Source organism: Canis lupus, chromosome 3, assembly GCF_048164855.1.
Source record: "Canis lupus baileyi chromosome 3, mCanLup2.hap1, whole genome shotgun sequence".
Classification (NCBI taxonomy): domain Eukaryota; kingdom Metazoa; phylum Chordata; class Mammalia; order Carnivora; family Canidae; genus Canis; species Canis lupus.
Window position 1 is genome coordinate 38612623 of NC_132840.1, and position 21836 is coordinate 38634458.

At 39.4% G+C, this 21836-nt stretch overlaps 1 protein-coding gene across 23 annotated transcripts in view; it reads left to right on the plus strand.

Moving 5' to 3' along the window:
* FGGY (FGGY carbohydrate kinase domain containing) overlaps positions 1-21836 on the plus strand; it is a 413650-nt gene that overhangs the window by 146553 nt on the left and 245261 nt on the right. For 21 of the 23 annotated variants that reach the window (XM_072820441.1, XM_072820456.1, XM_072820442.1 and 18 more), the window contains one exon: positions 11565-11680. In XM_072820441.1, the coding sequence (XP_072676542.1) occupies positions 11565-11680 (116 nt within the window). Of the gene's footprint in view, positions 1-10706; positions 10726-11564; positions 11681-15372; positions 15395-21836 lie in introns of those variants that run through there. The other 2 variants (XM_072820461.1, XM_072820464.1) reach the window with 2 other exon arrangements.

The window sequence follows — 21836 nt, forward strand, 5'->3', positions numbered from 1 at the left end:
TCGATTGAGACTCTCCAGGTTGTGCCTAACCCAAGCAGAGAACAAAAGGCTTCCCTTGAAAGTGGGGGCCTGGCAATGTCAATACAGCGAACTGCATATAAATAATGCAGCAGTGCCGACTTCATTTTTATAGAATCTTGTTGAGAAAGGCATGATAATGATCAGACCTCTGGAACTCAGCAGGCATGTGCTTTTGATGTGTGCCTTGCCCTGGGTAAAAGCAGGAAACTCCAAAGTTCTTGTTCTTGCTGAGGCTTCTTCATGGTCTCAGGAGTGTGGCTGGAATCCTGTGACACTTCGCCTTTGTTTCTCTCAGAGCTGGGGGGCTCCTCCCTGCCTAGAAAAACTCTAATATGTGCACACTGAGTCTACGGTAAATATTGTCTGAATGTGTTATTATTATTATTTTTTTTTTTAGGAAGAAGAAGATGATGATAATTATATCGGTTACCACTATTCATCATTAAAAAAGGGCTTTACTGGCATTTTAATCCTACTAAGACTAGAGGGGCTTATTATTTCTGAGACTGCTCTCCCCTCCCAACTGGCCTGAGGTCTTTCCTTCTGTCTGTTCAGATTCCCCAAAAAATGAATCATTGAGCTATAAACCTGGCAGCCAGAGCCCCAGGAGTTGAATTGGGGAAAGGATCTTGAGGGCTGACTTGCCAAGAGGCATTTCCTTCCTCTGTCTCTCTGCTCTTGTCAAGATGCTCCTACTTGTAGCTGGGCTTTGTACCCTACTTGGTCTCAGGTGCACCTTTGCTGTCTTTTCATGGTACAGGAGAGGGAGTACCCTGGTTGAGCATCCTGAGGGTGCAGGGGGTCTGCTCACTTCCTACCCAGCTTTCATCGGTCTTGCTGTGGTCAGCCCCACTTTTGTGCCCACTTTCTAAAGTATCTGGTGTTACCACTTCCTGAACTTTTCCGGGTCTTTGCAGGGAAATTGTTGTGCCTCTGGTTTTTTCACCCTGCTACTTAGGTCTACTAAGGGCCTGACAACTCATCCATCTGTGTTTTCTGCCTTTCAAATCTCTGTTGCTGTCATCTCTCCTATTGTCTTTGTTATTGTGGGTTTTTGCCTTTTGAAATGTTTTCATACTGCCATTTTATTGGGATCTTAAAAGGGAGCAGGGGTCAACGTGTATTGTCAGTCTGGCATCTTTAACTGGAAGACTCTCTTATTTTTTGCTTTTTTCAAGGAAGAAGAGAAGATACATTTGAGATTTGGCATGCTTTTGTGTCTGGGGAAGTAGGTGATGGGAGGTATGTCAGGCAGATGAAACTTATTTTCAAAAAACTCTCCTTGTTCTATTAAGGCGGTGGTTTGTGCAAGGAACCCAGTGTTCTGCTGCTGTTCTTGGTCACTCCAGGAAATCAAGAATCTAGCCCTTTCTCTTCTAGAGCCTGCACAGAGAACAATAGCTGAAGATCTGGACCTCATAATAGAAACAATTAAAAAGTGATTAGGAACCTGAAAGCTTCTTCCTTTAACTGACTTCCTACGGTTCCCATGCATTTATTTAATAAACATTGAGCTCTCAAAATTTGCAAGAGAGGCACTGTGCCTGGGGCTAGGGTATGACAGGATGAATAAGGCAGGTACAGACCTTGCTGTTAGAGATCATGACCAGACCAGAGGTACTAGAATTCCCAAAAGGCTAGAAGGAGCATCAGGAAATGAAACAAAATAACGTTCTTTTATTAGAAGGTGGTAGATGCCTTAGTACCTCCTGACCTTCCCCCACTCAAACATGCTCTTAGCTAAAATACTATAAAGCCCACAGTTCTGGACACCTCCAGCCTGTCGGACCTTTTAATCAACATGGGCCACTGATACTGCTGAATTTTAGGCAAATTGATGTTAAAAAAACAAGAGTGACCTTAGGTGGTCACATCCAGTTATACTGTCGTGAATCTTTGATTTCATGTACAGTTTTGCATTGCCTATTCGTTCTGAGCTAACACAAGGACAAAAGTCTAACTTTAGCTGAGTTCTAATTGCCATTTTAACAAACTACGATTTCTTCTTTAACCCACAAGTCATCTTGATGAACTGACCCTTTTATCATTATGTAATACACCTCTCATTTTCCCTGGTAATATTTCATGTTCTGAAGTTTACTTTCTGATAGTCGTATAGCTACTTATTTATTATTAGTGTGTGCTTGACATAGCTTTTTCTCTCCTTCCACCCTTGAACCTATCTTGCATCTTTGTATTTAAATAAGTTTCTTACAGACAGCTGGAGTTGGATTTCATTTTTTATTTTTAATCCAGCCTGACAATTTTTGCCTTTTCACTGGAATTTTTCAGCTAGGTTTAATCTGCCATCTTGCCAGTTGCCTTTGATTTGTTGTGTGTGTTCTATGTAACTTTTCCCTTTTTCTACCTTCTTCCAGATTACTGAAATATTTTTAGTCTTCCATTTTGTCTCTCAAATTGGTTTATTGATTTTTATCTCCTTTTTTATTGGTTCTTCTAGGATTTATAATAGGCATCTTCAACTTACTAGTTTACCTTAAAATAATTTTACACCCCATCACATATAATATCTTTCAGATCTCCCTATCATTGGTACTATTATTGTCATGTTTTGTATATACACATGTTGTAAGCCCCACAGTGCATTGTTTTTTTTTTTTTTTTCTAAATTATCTTTTAAAGATACAGGCATAAAGTCCATTCTCTTTTAAAGAAACTTAAAAATGAAAGCAGGCCTCTTGTATCCACCCACATATTTATTGATTCTGATACTTTTCATTACTATGTATCAATTCATATTTCCATTTAGTGTCATCTTCCTCCTCCCTAAAGAATTGCCTTTAACATGTCTTGCATGTTTCTTGGAAGTGAATTCTAATTTTTGTTTGAAAAAGCCTATCTTTCATATTGATTGTTTGGAGATATTTTTTTTTTCTGAATATAGAATTCTAGATTGAGGGGTACCTAGGTGGCTCAGTTAAGCATCTGCCTTCAGCTCAGGTCATGATCCCAGAATCCTGGGATTGAGCCCCACATCAGGCTCCCTCCTCAGTGGGGAGCCTGCTTCTCCCTCTCCCTCTGCTGCTCCCCTTGCTTGTGCTCTCTGTGTCAGATAAATAAATCTTTAAAAAAATTTTCTAGTTTGATGTTTTTCTTTTCAAAACTTTTCAGTATTTTAAAGATATTCCACTTTCTTCTAGGTTGCATTATTTCCGGTAAAAAGTCTGCTGACCTCGTTGGACTATTCTTCATTATGAGTCTTTCCTCAGACCACTTTTAAGACTGTCAACCTTTAAAAAAAAAAAAAAAAACAATTTGATCATATAATGTGTATTGATGTGGTTTTCTTTGTGTTTATCTTGCTTTGGTTTTGGTGACCATGACTCTGTAGGTCAATAGCTTTTATCAAATTTTTAAAAATTGGCCATTGTTTCTTGAAATATTTTTTATTAGATGCTGACATTGTTAATTTTATGTTGTCCAGTGTCTGGATTTTGTTGTCTTTTTTTTGTTTTTGTTTGCTTGTTTTTCTAATGACGAGCTACTTTTTCAGGCAGACTGTTAATATACTTTTGGCTTTGTTTTATCTTTTGGAACCTTCTTTCAAAACTTTTATTGGAAACTTTACACAAGACGGTTCAGTTATACTTCTAAATCATTCTTTGGGGGTTTCCACAGCATGTCCCAAGTGATCAATGAGGACGTTCCACTCTAATTTTAGTAACTCAGATGATTCTCATTCTCAGCTCTTTGTGAGCCCTGAGAACTGTTCAGCTCTTGGCCTTCCAGTCACCTCTCACCAGACCTCATGGAGCGTCCATGTACGTATCTGCATCTTCATAGCTAAAGATTTGATGGGACTCTGCAGATTTCAAGGTCCCTCTTTCTGCATACCTACCTCCTCTTTGAAAGTCTGTGCCATCACAGCTTCCAGCCACCTCAAATTCCTTAAATCCTGATCTCAGTCTTTCTCAATTTTGTGACCCTGACTTGTTTTCCTTGGCATCCTTTCTGCTTTGTGGTCAGGAATAGGCTTCTTGGCAGAAAGCCAGAGTGATCTTAGGGCTCACTTCATTTGTTTCCTTCTCTCAGGGATCACAGTTCTGTGCTGCCTATTGTTCAAGGTCTGAGAGCAGTTGTGTCATCTATTTTTTTTTCCTTTTATGATTTCTTAAGGTTGGAAGTGGGGAGGTAAAATCCAGTCTCTGTTACTCCATCATGGTTAGAAGCAGAAGCTTCTATTATTGCTACTCCACTAAGAGTTTCTATCCTGATGTGGCCTTTAACTTCATCAAATACTTTTCTTTCTTCAATATAAGTTGATCATTTTTCTCTCCTTTAATAAAATACTGTAGCAAAATACATAAACCTTGCATTATTAAAATGTTTTGGAGTATTGTTCATGATAAACTTTTCCCCCTCATTTTTTATATAAAATTTGATCATGCCTTGCTTAGAATTTTGTGCCCCCATTCATAATGTGAGAGTGGCCTGATTTTGTTTCCAATACTATCTGCTTGGTTTTTTAATATAGTTATCCTAGCTTCATAAATAATTTGGGGATCATTTCTTCTTCTAGATTCTGAAATAATTTGGAGTGCTTTGTTCCTTGAACATTTGTTAAAATTTTCTGGTACAACCATACAGGCTTGAAGTTTCATTTGAAGGATGATTTTGAACTATTGGCTTATTTTTTTCATGGTAATAAGTTTATTACGGTTTCAAGTTTTCTTGAGTCATTTTGGTAAGTTCTGTCTTTCTAATAAATTTCCCGTTCCATCTAAATTTTCAAATGTACTAGCATAATTTATTTACTTAATATCTTTTTTTTTCTAGTAATGTCTGCTTTATCTGTAGTTATGTCCCCCATTTTCATTCATGATATTTATTTTTTTCCTTCTCTCCTTTTCCTTTTTTTTTTTTCCATTTTTTAAAATTTTATTTATTCATGAGAGAGACAGAGAGAGCAGCAGAGACATAGGCAGAGGGAGAAGCAGGCTCTACACAGGGAGCCTGATGTGGGACTTGATCCTGGGACTCTGGGATCATGCCCTGAGCTGAAGGCAGATGCTCAACCGCTGAGCCACCAAGGCATCCCCCTTCTCTCCTTTTCCTTCCTCAGTTTTACCAGAGGTTTTTTTGCTTGTTTATATTGTCTTTTCCTCGAACCATATTTTGGCTCTTTTGATTGCCTGAGTTTTATCTTGCTATGTTTTATCTTTTGTATGCTTTTATCTTTACTACTCCTTTTGATCTCTTTTTCAATTTAATCTATTTTTGTTTTTCATAATTTCTTAAATTATCTGCTTTGGTTATTAATTTTCAGACATTTTTCATTTCTAATAAAAACTTTTAAACTGAGAATTTCTCTGTAAAATACCATGTTGCCTATCTAGTCTCTGTTTGTATCATAAAATGGTCTCCCTCTCTCTCCCCTACATTAGCATGTAGAGTTGAGCTTATAAATTGTATTTGAGCCCTTTAATTCCTCAGTAGTCATATTAATTGTTATCCTTTTGGTTTGTTTCCTTAAATTCTGTAAGTACAGTAAAATCTTTTAAATAAATCCTCTTTTCAAGTGGCTTTTTTTTTTTAAATCTGGGAGCTCTCATATATTTCACATTATGTTGTTCATTCATAAAATATAATGAACAGTAATATTCAACAGGATTGAGAATTTTGTATTTATGGAATACTCCTCTTAGTCTTGACTAATATTTTTGATCTTATGTTCTACTTTGATATTTAAATTGATATCAAATTTGATATTTAAATTGTCATATTAAAAATTGTATTTGTTATTTCTTTGTTGACCTTTTTTTTAAAAAGATTTATTTATTTATTTTCAAGAGCAAGAACAAAGGGTGGGGAGGGGCAGAGGGAGAGAGAGACAGAGTTCTAAGCAGACTCCATGCTGAGTGTGGAGACCAGTGAGAGGCTCAGTTTCATGACCCTAACCTCAGGACCTGAGCCTAAACCAAGAGTCTAATGCTTAACCAACTGCACCACCCAGGTGCCCCTCTTTGTTGACCTTTTTATAAAAAATATTTTTATCACATTAAAAAAATCTACATTGTAAAGAAGATATAACTCAATTTTAACACCAGTGTGATTATTATTACTATCTTTTGGCCACTTGTTGAATTCAGCCCATTCACATTTGTTTTCATAACTGAAATAAATGACTTTATTCTTTCCATATTTTTATTTTCTATTTATATTACATTACGATCTTTGCCTTTCCCTATTGATTGGTTTAATCTGGTTACACTGACTTCTTAACTTTATTCTTTTTTATTCTTGTTATTTTGAGAATTCTACTAAGCTTCTTTTTGCCTCTGTTAGAAATTACTTTTTCATTCCGTACACTAAACTTCTGTTCTGCCCTAGTGTACATACGCATGCATGTGCATAGTGCTCCTATGTATCCCTTCTTCAGTTTCTGACTCTGATGTTTTGCTAACAGTATTTTCACTTCCAGGTCATTAATAGATTTTTCCTTCTAATATAGAAGGAAAACTTAGTATTACAAATTCCTGTTTACGTCATTTATCATCATCATCTATGTAGATTTAAATATATGTGTATGTGTGTGTGCACACATGTGAAGAGAGAGTGAATATCAGTGCTCACCACCACTGGTTCCTCTAGTCTTTGATGTCTCTTATGTGAATCACTTGTCTTTTTGGTTAAGTTCATTATCAAGTATTGTCCTCAGAGCACGTATATGGGAAGTTTGCTTTTTGAGTCCTTGCATGTTGAAAATGTTTTTCTTCTGCCCTGACAGCTGAATAATATTTTGTCTGGGCATAGGATACTTGGATCATTTTTCTTAATAGTCTGTACATTGTTCCACTGTCTTCTACATTCCAGAGATGTAGATGAGAATTCCTTAGCTAGTCTGAATCTCTTGCCTTTGCAAGGAACTTACTCTTTCTGTCTGGAAGCTTGTATAATTTTCTGTTTATGCTTGAAATTCAAGTATTTCCTGGATTCACTTCCTGGACTTAATGAGAGTTTTAATCTACAAGCTTAAATCTTGCTTCAGCTCAGTGCTTAGTATATTAAAAAAAAATACTGTATTCATTTAATTATAGCATCTCTTTCATCTTTTTTTTTGTGTGTGTGTGTATGGTTTTTTAAATTTTTTCCTTTTCTCTCTTAAAAAAGAAATCCTAACCAGAAATCTAGTTATTCTCATGTTACACTGCTGGATCTGCCCTCCACGCCTCTTCTTTCTTCCCTCATCATTTCTCTCTTTGTGTCTTTCCTCTGGGTAGTTATGATATGTTGTTCATTTCATCTTCCAGATCATTAATTTGAATTTCAACAGTGCCGGTGATTTTTTTCTTTCTTTCTTTCTTTTTAGTTCTTCTGCAGAAAATTTTATTTTTAAAAAGATTTTATTTATTTATTCATGAGAGACACAAAGAGAGGCAGAGACACAGGCAGAGGAAGAAGCAGGCTCCCCATGGGGACCTCAGTGCAGGACTCAATCCCAGGACTCTGGGATCACCCCCTGAGCCAAAGGCAGATGCTCAACCATTGAGCCACCCAGGTGTCCCTGCAGAAAGTTTTAAATTTAAAATTTAAAATCAGTGATTCTTGTTTGGAAAGTCTTTCTTGCCTCCTTCCAAACTCTTGCTGCTTCCCTTAGTAATGCTCAGTTCCTGTGGTTTCACCACCCTCTCTTTAGAGAGGACTGCCTCCTCCACATGTTTTCTGATATCAGCTCTCACGTGAACTGGTCCCCTACATTAGGTTTTTTTTTTTTTTTTTTTTTTCTGCCTGCTCATTGATTGCTGTTCTTTTGACTTGCACATGGGATTTTATAGTTTCTTCGGCATTAACAGATCTGAGAGCAGCGAAGGACAGCAGTTTCTGCCCTGGCACTCTGGCTCCAGAGAACAAGCAGCCAATAGCCTCTTTTCCCTGGGACGGCAGTCCTCCCTGGCTGCCTGTCTGTGGAACAAGTTAGCCTGCTACTGTAGCCCCACTCTTTCACCATCCCCTGCTTGCAATTGTAATCCTATGAAGTACATCCTCCACCCCCAAGGGGCTGCTGGTAGGGCAGCTTGCAGGATGGTGAAGTTGGGAGTTGCACACTGCTCATGAACACCTCAGGGAATGACAGAACCTTGGTCTTAATAGAGGCCTCAGGGGCAAGGCAACCCTTTCCTTCTGCTACCTGTATCTTACTAAAGCAGCTACTCACTAAGATAAAATCATATACTTATTCTCTGTCCTGGAGATTTCCTGTGGCCTCAGATGTACTCTCTACACTTTGCCAGTTCTGCTACTTTCACACATTCATATTGCCGAGGAGTTAATTTAAAGGGATCCATGGGAAATGGACCCTAATAGTGTTTGAATTATCCTGATGGAAGATGGAGTTGCCCCAGGCATCTGCACCTGGCAACTCCCTGCCTCCTGGGCTCAGTCATTTTCCATCAAAGCAGGCTCCCTGGCCACCTGTTTGAACTTGCTGTGAGGACTGAGACTTCACTCTCCTTGCCCTCACTGGGGGGAAAATCTACTTGGAATAACTTAGTTGTGCTATAAAGTATTGAGTTGTGTAACTATCGACCATTACAAACCACAACCAGTGCTCCATAGTTTAACACGATAATCACGTATTTGGCTCATTTAGGCTGTGGTCTTCTGGGTAGTTCTTCTAGTGTTAGCTGAACTCACTGCATCAGGTCTTGATTGCCTGGAGGGATGTGTGATCCAGGCTGGGCTTGGTGGATCACAAGCATCTCTTGGAAGAGATATGCTCCACATATCTCTTCTCCTCCTCCCCAATGGGCTAGCTCCACATGATTTTCTCAAAGCTATGCCAGAGGTTCAGGAGAGCGAGCAGAAACATGTAATGCTTCTTGAAGCTTCGATTTGAAATCAGAATGCTGTCCTCCTGACTTATTCTTTTGACCAAATCCAGTCATGTGACAATCCAAAAATCTAGAGGTAGGAAAGGAGATCCTGTCCACGTTGTGGAGATGGCAGGGAGTGAGGTAGCATTGCAGATTACACGGCAAGAGATACAGATATGTGGAGGGTCAGAGATTTGGGGTCAGGAACTCAACCTGCCTCTGCTACTAAGAATGAGAATGCAGGGCAGCCCGGGTGGCTCAGCGGTTTAGTGCCGCCTTCGGCCCGGGGTGTGACCCTGGAGTCCCGGGATTGGGTCCCACGTCAGCCTTCCTGCATGGAGCCTGCTTCTCCCTCTGCCTGAGTCTCTGCCTCTCTCTCTCTCTCTCTCATGAATAAATAAATAAAATATTTAAAAAAAGAAAGAGAATGTAGTATTTTCAAGTTAGAATCTTACCTCAAAAGAGAGAGCCATGAGTTTAGCTTGGAGATAGTGTAGAGGTGCCTTTCGAACTAGACCATTATAGATGACCTGAAGTTTGCCTAGTAGATGAGACTGAGTGGAAAGAACAATAAGCAATTAAGACAGAGGGCAGAGTTAAGCAGTCAGATCAGAGGCATAGAATTCTGCACATGAATGGGGCATTTGGAGAGCAAAGAGTTGTTCTGTATGGTTGGATCATTAGAAATAATCTGTCTATACCGTCTTCTGTTACAAAGCATTGTTCTTTGCAGTAAGCTCTCAGAGCTTCCAAATTTGGAATCCCAAGCATCCTGCCAGGAGGAATTAGCCTACTTTGTATTCTTTAGTATATGCTACATAGGTGACTACCTTCTATACCTCAAAATTTTTAAAAAAGTATCTTTTAAGTAAGGTGAAGAATTTAGCATGTATTACATTTCTGTTGGTGCTATCACTGCTTTAGGATATCTTTTCTGCCTAGCTCAGCTCAATGTGCTCTTCTGTCTACACAACAACTGAAAAAAAAATCAGTAATGATCAATAACTTTGTTTGCTTTCAAAAGACATTTAGGTCTCACAATATGTTACCTCCATGGAGACTTTCTTGCTTGATATTTTCTCCCTTTCCTCCCACTGGGTTATATCAGATTCCCCTGCTAACAGTTTTCATTTCTCTCTTTACCTCCTTCTTAGAACATTATTGTTAGTATATGATTTTAGGTGTGATTGATCAATTTCTGTCTCCCCCAGCTTATGTGTCAACTTCTATGAGAGCAGAGGACCGAGTCTTTTGCGTATATTAGTTCCCTAGGGCATCACAATGTACCAGAGTTATAGTAAATATATGAACGCTAAATATTTGAGTGGGTGAGTGAATCAGTGTGAATGATTGATTGAGATGCACCTAGACCTTGACTCTATATGATAATTTGTGTGTAAAACTGTGTGAACTTCCCAGGCTTATCACTTACCTGTAGTGAGACAGACAGACCATATTCTTTTGTGCTGCCATTCACTCAGTATTCATTGTGGCTCAATGTGGACTAAATACTGGAGGTAGACCTGAGCCGGGCTGGATCTACTTTGAAGGAGTAGCTGGAGTTAGTGGGAGAGCTAGGGGAATGAACAGGCAGAGACAGTTACTATGGTCATTGATAAGGCTGTGTCCAGATTAAAACTTAGAGAAGAGGCTTTGGACTCAGCTTGTCCTTCACTGGGCTTCTTGAGAAGGGACAATCTGAGCTGAGTCATGAAGGCTAACTAGCAAATACTTAACAGTGAAGAACATTGTAAGCAGAATGAAACAAAGATTTCCGTGCACAGGGAAGTGAGAAATCAAGGGCTGCTATGGGAAACTTCAAATAATCCAGTTTTGCAGAATGGAGCAAGCAAGAGTGGGAATTGGCAAGGTGGGAATCTAGCAGTTGGTATAGTCATATCACAACTGTTGTAAGCCCTGCTAAGGATTGGACTTTTTCCTGAAGGCAATGAGGAGCAATTGAAAAGTATTATTCAGGGAGTGATATTATTAGGTTTTGTTTTATAAGGTTTGCTATAGACACAATAGGAGTATAGAAAGCAGTAGCACTATTGGGAAGATGTGTAAAGAAGCAGTTAATTACACAGCATTTTAAGGGCTGTGGTAGAAGGGATATTGCATGTTCCAGGAGCTCAGAGGAGGAGCACCTATACCCAGAGCTGGCAACTCAGCCAGGGCTGAACAAGTGTTTGAGTTATCAGGGGGAGGAAGGTGGGAAGAATTTTCCAAACAAACAGAAGTAGGGCAAAGGCACAGAAATGTGTGAGGATTTTTCTTTTTTTCTGGAAAACTGCAACTGATTTTTATTGTCAAAGTATAGAATTCTAAGGGTGAATGTAGGAGAAATTAAGCTGGAAAGTACCTTCCAGCATTGCAGCCTAACTCCTGTTAAAACATTGCTTTAGACTGGAGCTACTATATATCAAGTACTTTTTACATTTCTTTTTACCTTTTTTATTATGGAGAATTTTGAACATTCACAAAACAGAGTAGATCGTAAGCATCCATTTACCCATCACTCAGCCCCACAACCATCAACCCATGGCCAGGTACAAATGGAGTCTTCAGATTTGAACAGGGATGTATAATTACTTACTTTGGCTTATTCTACTCCTTTAACACTACTGCAGCTATCTAGGTAGGTATTTGGCAAAATATAAAGGAAACCTGACTCATATTATTGGTTTTACCTCTCTTCTGTTTTCTTAGATCTCTCTGCTCCCTCGTGTGCAAATGGACATACTCTGCAGAGAAAGGCTGGGATGATAGCTTCTGGAAGATGATCGGATTAGAAGATTTTGTTGCAGATAATTATAGAAAAATAGGTAAAAACCAAACAAAATGAAAACATCTGGAGAGTAATTATGTGTATATATATATATATTAGGTTATTGTCTTTTTGTTTGTTTTTATTTATTTATTTATTTTAATGAATTGAAGTACAGGGGGCGCCTGGGTGGCTCAGTTGGGTAAGTGAATGACTTTGGTTCAGGTAATGATCTCAAGGTCCTGAGATCAAGCCCTGTGTCAGGCTCCTCCCTCTGTCTCTGCCCCTCCCCCTGCTTATGCTCTCTGTCTCTCTCAAATAAATAAATAAAAACTTTAAAAGAAGTATTGCAGAAACTCAGCTCTGTTTTTCTAAGAGAAATGAGTCTATCGTAATGGGTCAGCCATGACTAGTAGGCCTTTGTGTTGGGGCTCAGGAACTGAGTAGAGATATAGGCTGTGGAAGTCTGCATTGAAATATAAAATCATAGTCATTGAGGTAGGTAGAGGAAGATATTTGCATGGAGTAGCTGGGAAGAGCATAACTGGGGCAGTGGCGGGGGTGGGTGTATGGATTGTTTCCAATCAGTACTAGGAAAATGCTCTGTGAATTAGATTCAAGGAACCAGGCAAGGCCATGAACAGAAAGAAAAATATTTGAAGAGATAAAAATTAGAAGAACAGGAAGAAGACAGAAACTATAACATGAGCCAGTGGTTCCTGACTAAGGAAGTCCTAGACTTTAAGTTTTATGTGACTGGGTAATAAAGATGTGGGTGACTAGTAGGAATTGATTTGGTGAAAGAATTGATATGCTAGACACATATATGTAATGATGGTTGGCATTTTGAAGTTTAAGGTTTGCATGTTCATTTCACAGAAAGTTGTTGGTTTCCTATAGTTACTACTTGCAGTTGTAGTAAGCTATCATCAGATAGGCAATTATCCCTAAATAAATAGAAATTTATTGTACTTAGTGTTTATGCTAAATGTTATAATAATAAAAGTGTAAAGTATGGTGGATTAAACAAGATGGAAGGTAATTCCTTTTTTTATAATAGAATAGAGGCAAGTTACTATCAGGCCAGCTCTGCCATTGTCACAATAAGGCCTCCAACCTTGGGTCCAAGTTGGTGACTCCACTTCTCATCAGTTCCCAGTCAGTGAGTGGGAGGAATGAAAAGGACCAGAGGAATCCATCCACATTCTTCTGGAGAGACCATAACATGGAGATGAGCCACATCATTTCTGATTGCATCCCATTAACCAGCCCTTGGTCGTAAGGCTCCACTAAGCTGCAAGGGTAGCTGAGGAATGTGGCTATGGGCCAGGTAGCCATGTGTCCATGCATGTGGCCAGCCTAAACTTGAAAGTTGTGCCATTAAATATTGGTGAAAAACTGGTATCTGCTACAACTTCTGACTGCCCTTGATAACTGAGTCATGTAGTAGATTATCTCAGTTCAACCTTTCTCTGGGGGAAATCCTCATGACCCATCTATTAAAGGTCAAGAGTTTCAGGATAAAATCATCAAAGATTCAAGTAGCACCTATGCTACTATGTTGTAGATAGTATAATTTGGTTGTCTATCGTCTTTTTAACTATTAATTGCTGAGTCTAGGGAAAAGAACAGTCAGAGTAGTATATAGAAAGAGCCATTCTGGAATTTCTATGGCTCCCTTGAAATCCTGTCTGGATCTGAGCTGGTAGAGAAGGGGAAGAGCAGGGGACCAGGGAAAAGAAGAAGAAAGCAAAGCAGCAGTCATTCGTCATCAGCTATATTCTGATTCCTTTGGTAGGTGGTTTATATACATTATCTTTAATTGTCCCTCACAGACCTGTTGGTATAGCTATTCCCATTTTATGGATGGGAAAAATGGGATTCAGTTCCTTGTCCACGATTAAGGAAGGTATCAAATCAGTGTTAGAACTAGGGTCTCTAACTCCACATTTTTCCACCAAAGCAGACTGACTATTGGGATATACAAAACAAGGGAGTAGTTGTAGCTGTATAGTTGGCCTCCAGTGGGATTATACAGTGGTTCAGTATTTAACACCCAGAACCAACATCAGCTAGACTGGAACGAGTGTGCATAACTGGACAGGAGTAAGTGTGATGGGATCTCAGCTGATAAGTGGAGTATAACTTCAGAGGTCATGGAAAAGTATTAATACCATGAGTTGTATGATGGTTGGCTTTAAAATTCTGGATATTCTGCTATTTGGAAGAAGTAGCTTGGACAGCAACTGGGGAATAGGGTTGATCTTTTATTTGGGGGCTGAGTGAGCCGGCTAGAGGCTGGCATGTTGGGACTCCTGGCAACCAGGCTGGGTTTTTAGACAGTGCTTCTTGTTCAACAGGGAAAGTAGGCATCCACACAGGAAGCTCATGCTTACCTAGAAGCTTCTGGAGGTCAGGGATCTCTGTACCTTACCCTTGAGTCTTGGCATAGTGATATTGATAAAAATCTGTTGATGGAATGCGTAAGACCAAACAGTTGTTAGAATGGAGACAGATGGCAAGAGTTAAGAGAAAACTGTGGCAAAGAGTTGTTCTGGGTGTCTTAGTTCACTAGGGCTACTATAACAAAACACCATAGACTGAGTGACTTACAATGATGCAAATTTATTTCTCATAGTTCTGGAGGCTGGAAAGTCCAATATCAAAGTGCCAACAAGGTAAATTTAGTTCTGAGGCCTCTTTTCTTGGCTTGTTGGCAGCTGCCTCTCACCATGTGCTCCAGTAACCTCTTCTTTGTACATGTGCAGAGAAAGTGTGCACAAGAGAATGCTCACTGGTCTCTTCCTCTAAGGACACAAGTCCTATTGGATCAGGGCCCTACCCTTTTTAAAAAGATATATTTATTTATTTTAGAGAGAGAGAGAGCATGCATGAGTGGGAGGAGGGGGAAAAGGGGGGGGGAGAAAGAGAGAGAGAGAGAGAGAGAGAGAGAGACTGACTCTTAAGCAGATTCCCTGCTAAGCAAAGAGCCCAACACAGGGCCCAATCATGACCTAAGCTGAAATCAAGAGTCAGATACTCAACTGACTGAGCCACCCAGGCACCCCAAGGCCCTACCGTTTTGACCTTGTTTAACCTTAATTTCCTCCTTACACACCTTATCGCCAACTATAGTCACATTGGAGATTAGGGGGCTTCAACATAGGAATTTTGGGGACACAATTCAGCCCATAGCACTAAGATAGTAGTGCACTGGTCATTAGAGCTAAAGCAGAACCATCAAGTCCTGAGTCCCCAATCTGCTATTCCATAGGTACCCCATGAACTTGCTGTCTTGATGGAGGACCATCAGGACCAAGTGCTAGGGGAGGGTCTCTTGTCTTGTAAATGAGGGGTGCCTGCAAGATAGGTCTAAAATCCTGAACCGGGAGCTGGAGGGTTTCTCGTTCTGACACTAATAGAGTGAAGTTAGACAAATCTCTTAATGTTTCCATATAGTCTTACCTATGAAGGCAGCATTAATGGTAGCAATTAAAACTTACAGTTTATGCCTCTCACACATGATACTTTTGCATTATAACCATTATCTTTGTACATTTTTAAAACTGTGTAACAGAGTTGTTTCTATTTATCCTCTTCTACAGCTGAAGAAACCAAGGATCAGGAAAGGGAAAAGGGTTTAAATGATGGTCGCACAGTTTGCAAGTGGTAGCAGCAGAATTCAGACCCATGTTTGGATGATTCCAAATTCTGCTTTAACCGTTTTTGCTATATCGACTTCCAATTAATACTCGTTGTGTGCTTATGAATGGTAGGTGACAAATACTAACCCTGTTTCTCCTTCTATATTTCAAGCACGTTTCTGTGTACTTTCCCATTCCTCGTTGCATGTAATTCTCACAATCCATGACAGAAGTAATGTTACCTTGTTTGTAGGTGAAATTTTGATAAATAATCTCCTCCAACCTCATGCAGAAGCAGTAAATGCTAAGTCAGGGTTGAAACCCTCCCAGTGGGAGGCCCTAGAAAGAGCTAATATCTTATGGGAATACAAACTTCAACTTCAATTACTTTTGCCCTCCCCCTCCCCCTAAATTTAGTTGTTCCTTCTGAGTGTTCTCATGTTATATTGACTCTATCTTAGTATAGTACACATTGGTAACCTGTGTGTGTCTTGATTCTATACTAGACCATGAGTGCCTTGACATCAGGATTTTTGCTAATTTACCTTTGTGTCCTCAGTCTTGGCCAGAGCATGGTACACTTTAGTAGCTCAATTACTATTTGATTGATTGGTAAATGAATAAATTGACTGGGATGGCTAGACCTGGTAGGTTGGCACTTTGCTTTTAAAAGCTACAGTGCGGGATCCCTGGGTGGCGCAGCGGTTTGGCACCTGCCTTTGGCCCAGGGCGCGATCCTGGAGACCCGGGATCGAATCCCACGTCGGGCTCCCGGTGCATGGAGCCTGCTTCTCCCTCTGCCTGTGTCTCTGCCTCTCTCTCTCTCTGTGACTATCATAAATAAATAAAAATTTAAAAAAAAATAAAAAAAAAAAGCTACAGTGCTATTTACTGATTTTAGTAGTATCTTTGGTGACTTGGGTCCAACCTCAGCTCTGAATTTTTTTTTTTTTTAACATTTTGGTGCTCCCCCAACCCTGACACAAAACCCATGTTTAATTAGTATATTAGGTTTGCTAATAGAGCAATACCTACAGGAAATATTCGTTAAAAATCCATAATGTTAATCTAGCAGAAAATTTCCAGAGTAACTTTATTAGATTTAGCCTGTTAAGTTAATGGATTTTTAATGGATGTCCTAAGGAGACATATCATTAACCAGAATATTGCCATTACATGAATTAAAACTTACCCATTCATCAAAATTAATTGTGTGATATTTCCTTTGATTTTCATTTCTGGTGACTTGAACTTATAGTTTCAGTATGATCCAAAAGTGGAAGATAGTAAAGAGGTTGTTAACTCTCAGTTGTGACTTTCAGAGATTGCTCTGGTAGATACTCCAGACATTCTTCAGTAATTTTTGTAACTATGAGAAATGAATCCCGGAAGCTTCCCTGTGAAGTGTTAAGCATTTCCAGTGGACTCATTGCCCATCAAGATGCGGGCAATAAAGTGCAAAACCTTTTAGCAGATTTGAGCAGAGCTTCATGGATTTGAGCATTAATACAATTACCATAATTTGCTCCATGTGGAGCTTTTAGCCAAGTCTTTACCAGCCTTCCTGGGCTCGTGCAGTAAATAAATGCTTTCCCCGAAAACTGAACACCTCAGCAGCTGATGGTCTTACAGAGGGATATTTATGAAATAAATTATTGATGAAGTGTAAGTTAAGGATCAAATGCAATATTTATATGGTGCATTTGAAGGACAGGGAAGAAATTTACAATGTTTTAAGTAACTTACATGCAGATTTTCAAAGCTAAAATGTTACTACCTAATGCCTTCTCTCAAGGAGCTATTTGGATGGTTTGATTGGGGAACATTATACAAAGTTAGGTGAAAAACAGTTTTGTGAATCAAAAGAATACTGTAGACATTTCTTCTATACTTCTATGCAATTGACACTATACTAATGAAACTGTTTAATGTTCAGAGTTGATGGGAAACCCAGTGTCTTGCAGGAATCATCTACCCATAGTCCAATAAAACGATCTGTGCCAATAAATGTTGACCTTCAGTTCCATGTGAATCATCCTCAAGTCACCCATCTAATCCTACATATCTATCAAAAGCAAACAGGGAGGAAGAGAACAGTAGGAAGAAAGGACCGTTAGGAAGATGAGCAGCATCCCACCTGCTCTCATCCATTATCCAGGCTTTCTTTCAGCATGTCCTAATTGCCTTTTAACTTCCTGGGAAGAGTGCTTCACTATGTTACTAGGGCAGGCCACTTCATGGAAACTCAGGTGCACAACATGGCTGAAATACAGAATGGTTTTTTGCATTATAGAAAGAGCTTTGTTATGTACAAGAGTGCAGGGTGCTAGCTTCCAGATCATGCATTATGTGGGGTCAGGCAAACCAGGCAAAGAAGAGACTTTACAAGCTCAGGTAGAAGGAGATAGAACTGGTGATAGAACTGTTAGTGAGAGGCAAAGTTGAAGATAACAGCATGTATGAAGGAAGACTGTTCCCTAATGGGAGGAAGCCTATATTTTTAACCTCCTCTCTCTCTGCAAGACTGAATTTTAGGCACAGGGCACTGGCTACTATCTGGCACAAAATACATATTGACAAAATACTTGGTGAATGAGTGAATATATGTTTGAATGGAGGATTTGATAAACAATTCCTTTTTTGGCCTCAATTGTCCAAAATACTTAATACACTCTCCATAAATTGTTTTGAATTATATGACATTACTAGGTGACAGACTGATTTCATTTCATAATTTTGGTGTTCACAGTCCTTTTTTCATGAATATATTTTCCACTTAAGAAAGAATTCTGTAGAACACATGTTGCAATCCTGAATGATAGCTGCAGTCCAGCCTCATTCCTATAGCCAGTCTCTCTAAGACTGTTCCATGACAGGAAATATTTCAAACTCCTTCACAGAAAGCAAACAAAAAAAACAAGCAAAATTATTTCAGGAGGATTAGGACTCTCACTTTTTCATAAAGTAACCCTGCAGTCAAGTAAAGCTGCATTTTAGATATTTGTCATGTGGGCTTCACACTGAAGGTAAAGAATCATGACTAATCACAAGTGTGTGTTGAGGACATCTGTGGCCCAGTATTCACCACTGTTCTACTCTACAGTCTAAACAATTGAGGACAGTTCCCAGAGCCAAGTGAAGCAAAGTTCAGTACTGAATTAAGGAGCATGGTGGGGAAATCCTACCTCTTTTCTCAACCTGGCTAGACCCTGGGACGTACATGACACTGACCTAATCCATTCATTGGTAGATCAAGGAGCTCACACAAAGAGATGAGACCTGGCAGGGCTTGCTTTGGCACTTGATCTGTTTAATTCACAACCTAAAGAGCCCACTGGCCTGCATATAAGTGGGTCAAGAAGAGAGACACATGCCAAATCTGCACTGACTTCTTGTCAAGGCAGTGGCACTACTTCCTTGTTGACATGGCCCCAGGGAGATTGGGTTTTCTCCAGATCTCATGGATCAGCTAAGTGATCCTTTCTCCCATGGATGGAATGTATAATAGTGTATAAGCATGAGGTTAGAGAGTTCTCATGAATGCTACTCCATCTTGAGGCAGAGAAGAGGAAATCTCCTTTGTGGAAACAGGACTAAGGGGTTTCTACCAATGATAGACATCAGCGCCAGTGTTGGGAATCTGAATTCAGAGATATCATATCCATAGTAGGTATTATAAAAATTTATAAAAATCCTTTTATGGCTATTAATACCCAATGATCTAAATTTTCCCAATAGAATTAGATATGTTTGCAAGGATTTATTCATTCATTCCTTATACTGTGGGATTTTTCATTTAGAATTTTGCTAAACTGCTGCTCCATCATGGTATCATGAGGTTTTGATGCTTTTTTTTTTAGTATATGTTTTGGGAAGTCTGGAGAAATCTTTGGCCATAGTTAATCCCTGTGTTTTCTAGGGTCTGTGAGGCCTTTCACACCACTGTCTCTCATATCCTGTGGAGGCCATCACTATGGGTGCTCTGCACTGGGCTTTGTCTTTGCCCTTCACCCTTAAACTTTGTTCTTACCCCACTTTTTCTTATTACCCTTCTCATTTCTGTCCAGGTGATAGAACAAGGTCTTTTTAGCACTTGAGGCAAGTTCATATCCTCTGGGTACTTTACTGTCTTATTTTTATCATTTAAAACTTGTGCCTGAGATAGATAGATAGATAGATAGATAGATAGATAGATAGATAGATAGATAGATAGATGATAAATACATAAATACATAAATACATAAATAAATAAATAAATAATAAATAAATAAAACTTCTGCCTGATGGAGAATGATCTAGAAGTCTTTATGTTAGTTAGTGATCCATCCAATCATGCATGCATCCAAACAACTACTACTACTAACAAACACTACTGAGTGCCTCCTATGTGCCAGGTTCTAGATTCAGGACAGGAGAAATAAAAATACTTTATCATGGTCCATACCCTTGGGAATCTCATGTCTGTGGGAAAGAGTCAAGTAAATCAATAATCTCAGTGTTTTTCTTGTTTTTCAATAAGTTTAGGACATGTTCAAAATACTGTGGGGGGAAGCAGAGCAGAAAGTCACAACAGGAGGTGGTATCAAGGAAATCATCTTATGAGATGACATTTGAGATGTCTAAAAAATGTGGGCAGTAGTTTACCAGGCAAAGGTAGTAAATGGTTTTCAAAGCAGAAGAAACAGCCCAAGTAAAGGCATGGAGACACAGATGACTATAGTTGTGCATGAACTTTTGGATGTGGCTGGAACATAGTGGACCTGGGGTAGGAAAGGAGAGGGGATTGCATTTCATTTTTTTTTTCTTCTTCTTCTCCTCTTCCTCCTTCTTCTTCTTCTTTTTTTTTTTTTTTTTTAGGATTTATTTATTTGGTGGGAGGGGGGCAAGGGGCAGAGGAAGAGAGAATCCCAAGCAGGCTCCTTGTGGGGCACAGAGCCAGATTTGGGGCTCTATCACACAATCCTGAGATCATGACCTGAGCTGAAATTTAAGAGTCAAACGCTTAACCAACTGTGCCACCAAGCTGTCCCAAGGGCCTGGGTTTAATTTCTAATGGGTCTTCTATCCTTCCTTAAAGAGCAGGTCAATGGTAGGAAATTCATTAAGATTTTCTCCATTCCTCTCAAGAGATGGTTCTAATTATTACTCCTACCAATGCTATAAATAAAATTGTGGACAGTGTAAATTTTGTAGCTCATATGAAGATGAGTGTGTGTTGTGTGTGCATGTGCTTGTGCATACTACATCTGTTTCTTTCCTCTAATCACATACGGTACCCATTTCCTATCTCCCTACCATAAAGGTTTGTTGTGGAGCTAAAAGGAGATATCAGATATCATAGGACAGTGTGGTTTACAAAGACCTGTAGACCTGTTAGTCATTATCTTTTTATTTATTTTTTATTTTTTAAAGATTTTATTTATTTATTTATGAGAGATACACAGAGGCAGAGGGAAAAGCAAGCTGTTCACAGGGAGCCTGATGCGGAACTCGATCCCAGGACCTGGATAAGACCTGTAGACCTGTTAGTCATTATCTTTTTATTTATTTTTTATTTTTAAAATATTTTATTTATTTATTCATGAGAGATACACAGAAAGAGGCAGAGACATAGGCAGAGGGAGAAGCAAGCTCCTCACAGGGAGCCTGATGTGGGACTCAATCCCAGGACCGGGATTATGCCCTGAGCCAAAGGCAGATGCTCAACCACTGAGCCACTCAGGCGTCCCAGTCACTATTTTTTAAAAATGTATCTTGGCACCACAAGGACAAGGATCTTTACTCTTTCAACATTCAGTTCCCTGCCTCTTGGACTTAAGAACAGTATTTTTGCTCTCCCCACCCACCGCTGCCACTCTTAGATTCTCAGAAGTACTGCTTCAGTTGCTAACCCTTCCAGGAATAGCCCTGCAGAGCCAGGAGGGCAAAGGAGCAGTGATGACCACATCATGCTGTAAGGTAATGGCTTTCAGAAGTCTTGCTGTGTATAAGGTTTCATGGAACTGCCCTTCCTTTCAGTATGGCATCTAGAAGATAATTGGAAGCCCCCCAAAAGTGAGATCAGCCTCCAACTTCTCTTCTGCTGGGCAGTCAGAAAATAGAGCTTAAAAGGATCATAGAGATTTTGCTATCATGTCCTCATTTTGTAGGTGAAAACCCAAGATTCAGGGAGGTGAATTTCCTTGGTCTTGGAGCACTTTAGTGATAGAGCTGAGACTAGAAACCAGATCTACTGACCCCTAGTCCTGTGGCTGTTCTAGTATTCCAATTCCACTTTTCCTTGTCTTACCCTTTTCAACAAATTTTGGTTATTTAACCCATCTGGTTACTGTCATTTGAAAGGGACTTAGCAGCAGAAGAATTTTGCTGGGGGACAGGCTTACATAATGTGAATTCACCCAATCCAATGTCTACTTTTCAGCCTTGAAAATGCAGGAATTAGACTTTGCCCAAGCAACTAGAGATAGTTGTATCTAGAAATATATCAGTCAAGCTTTTATGTTACTGACGTAGATAAACTAAAATATTTTAATACTATACTAACTGTTGCCTATTTTAGTGGCTGAGAAT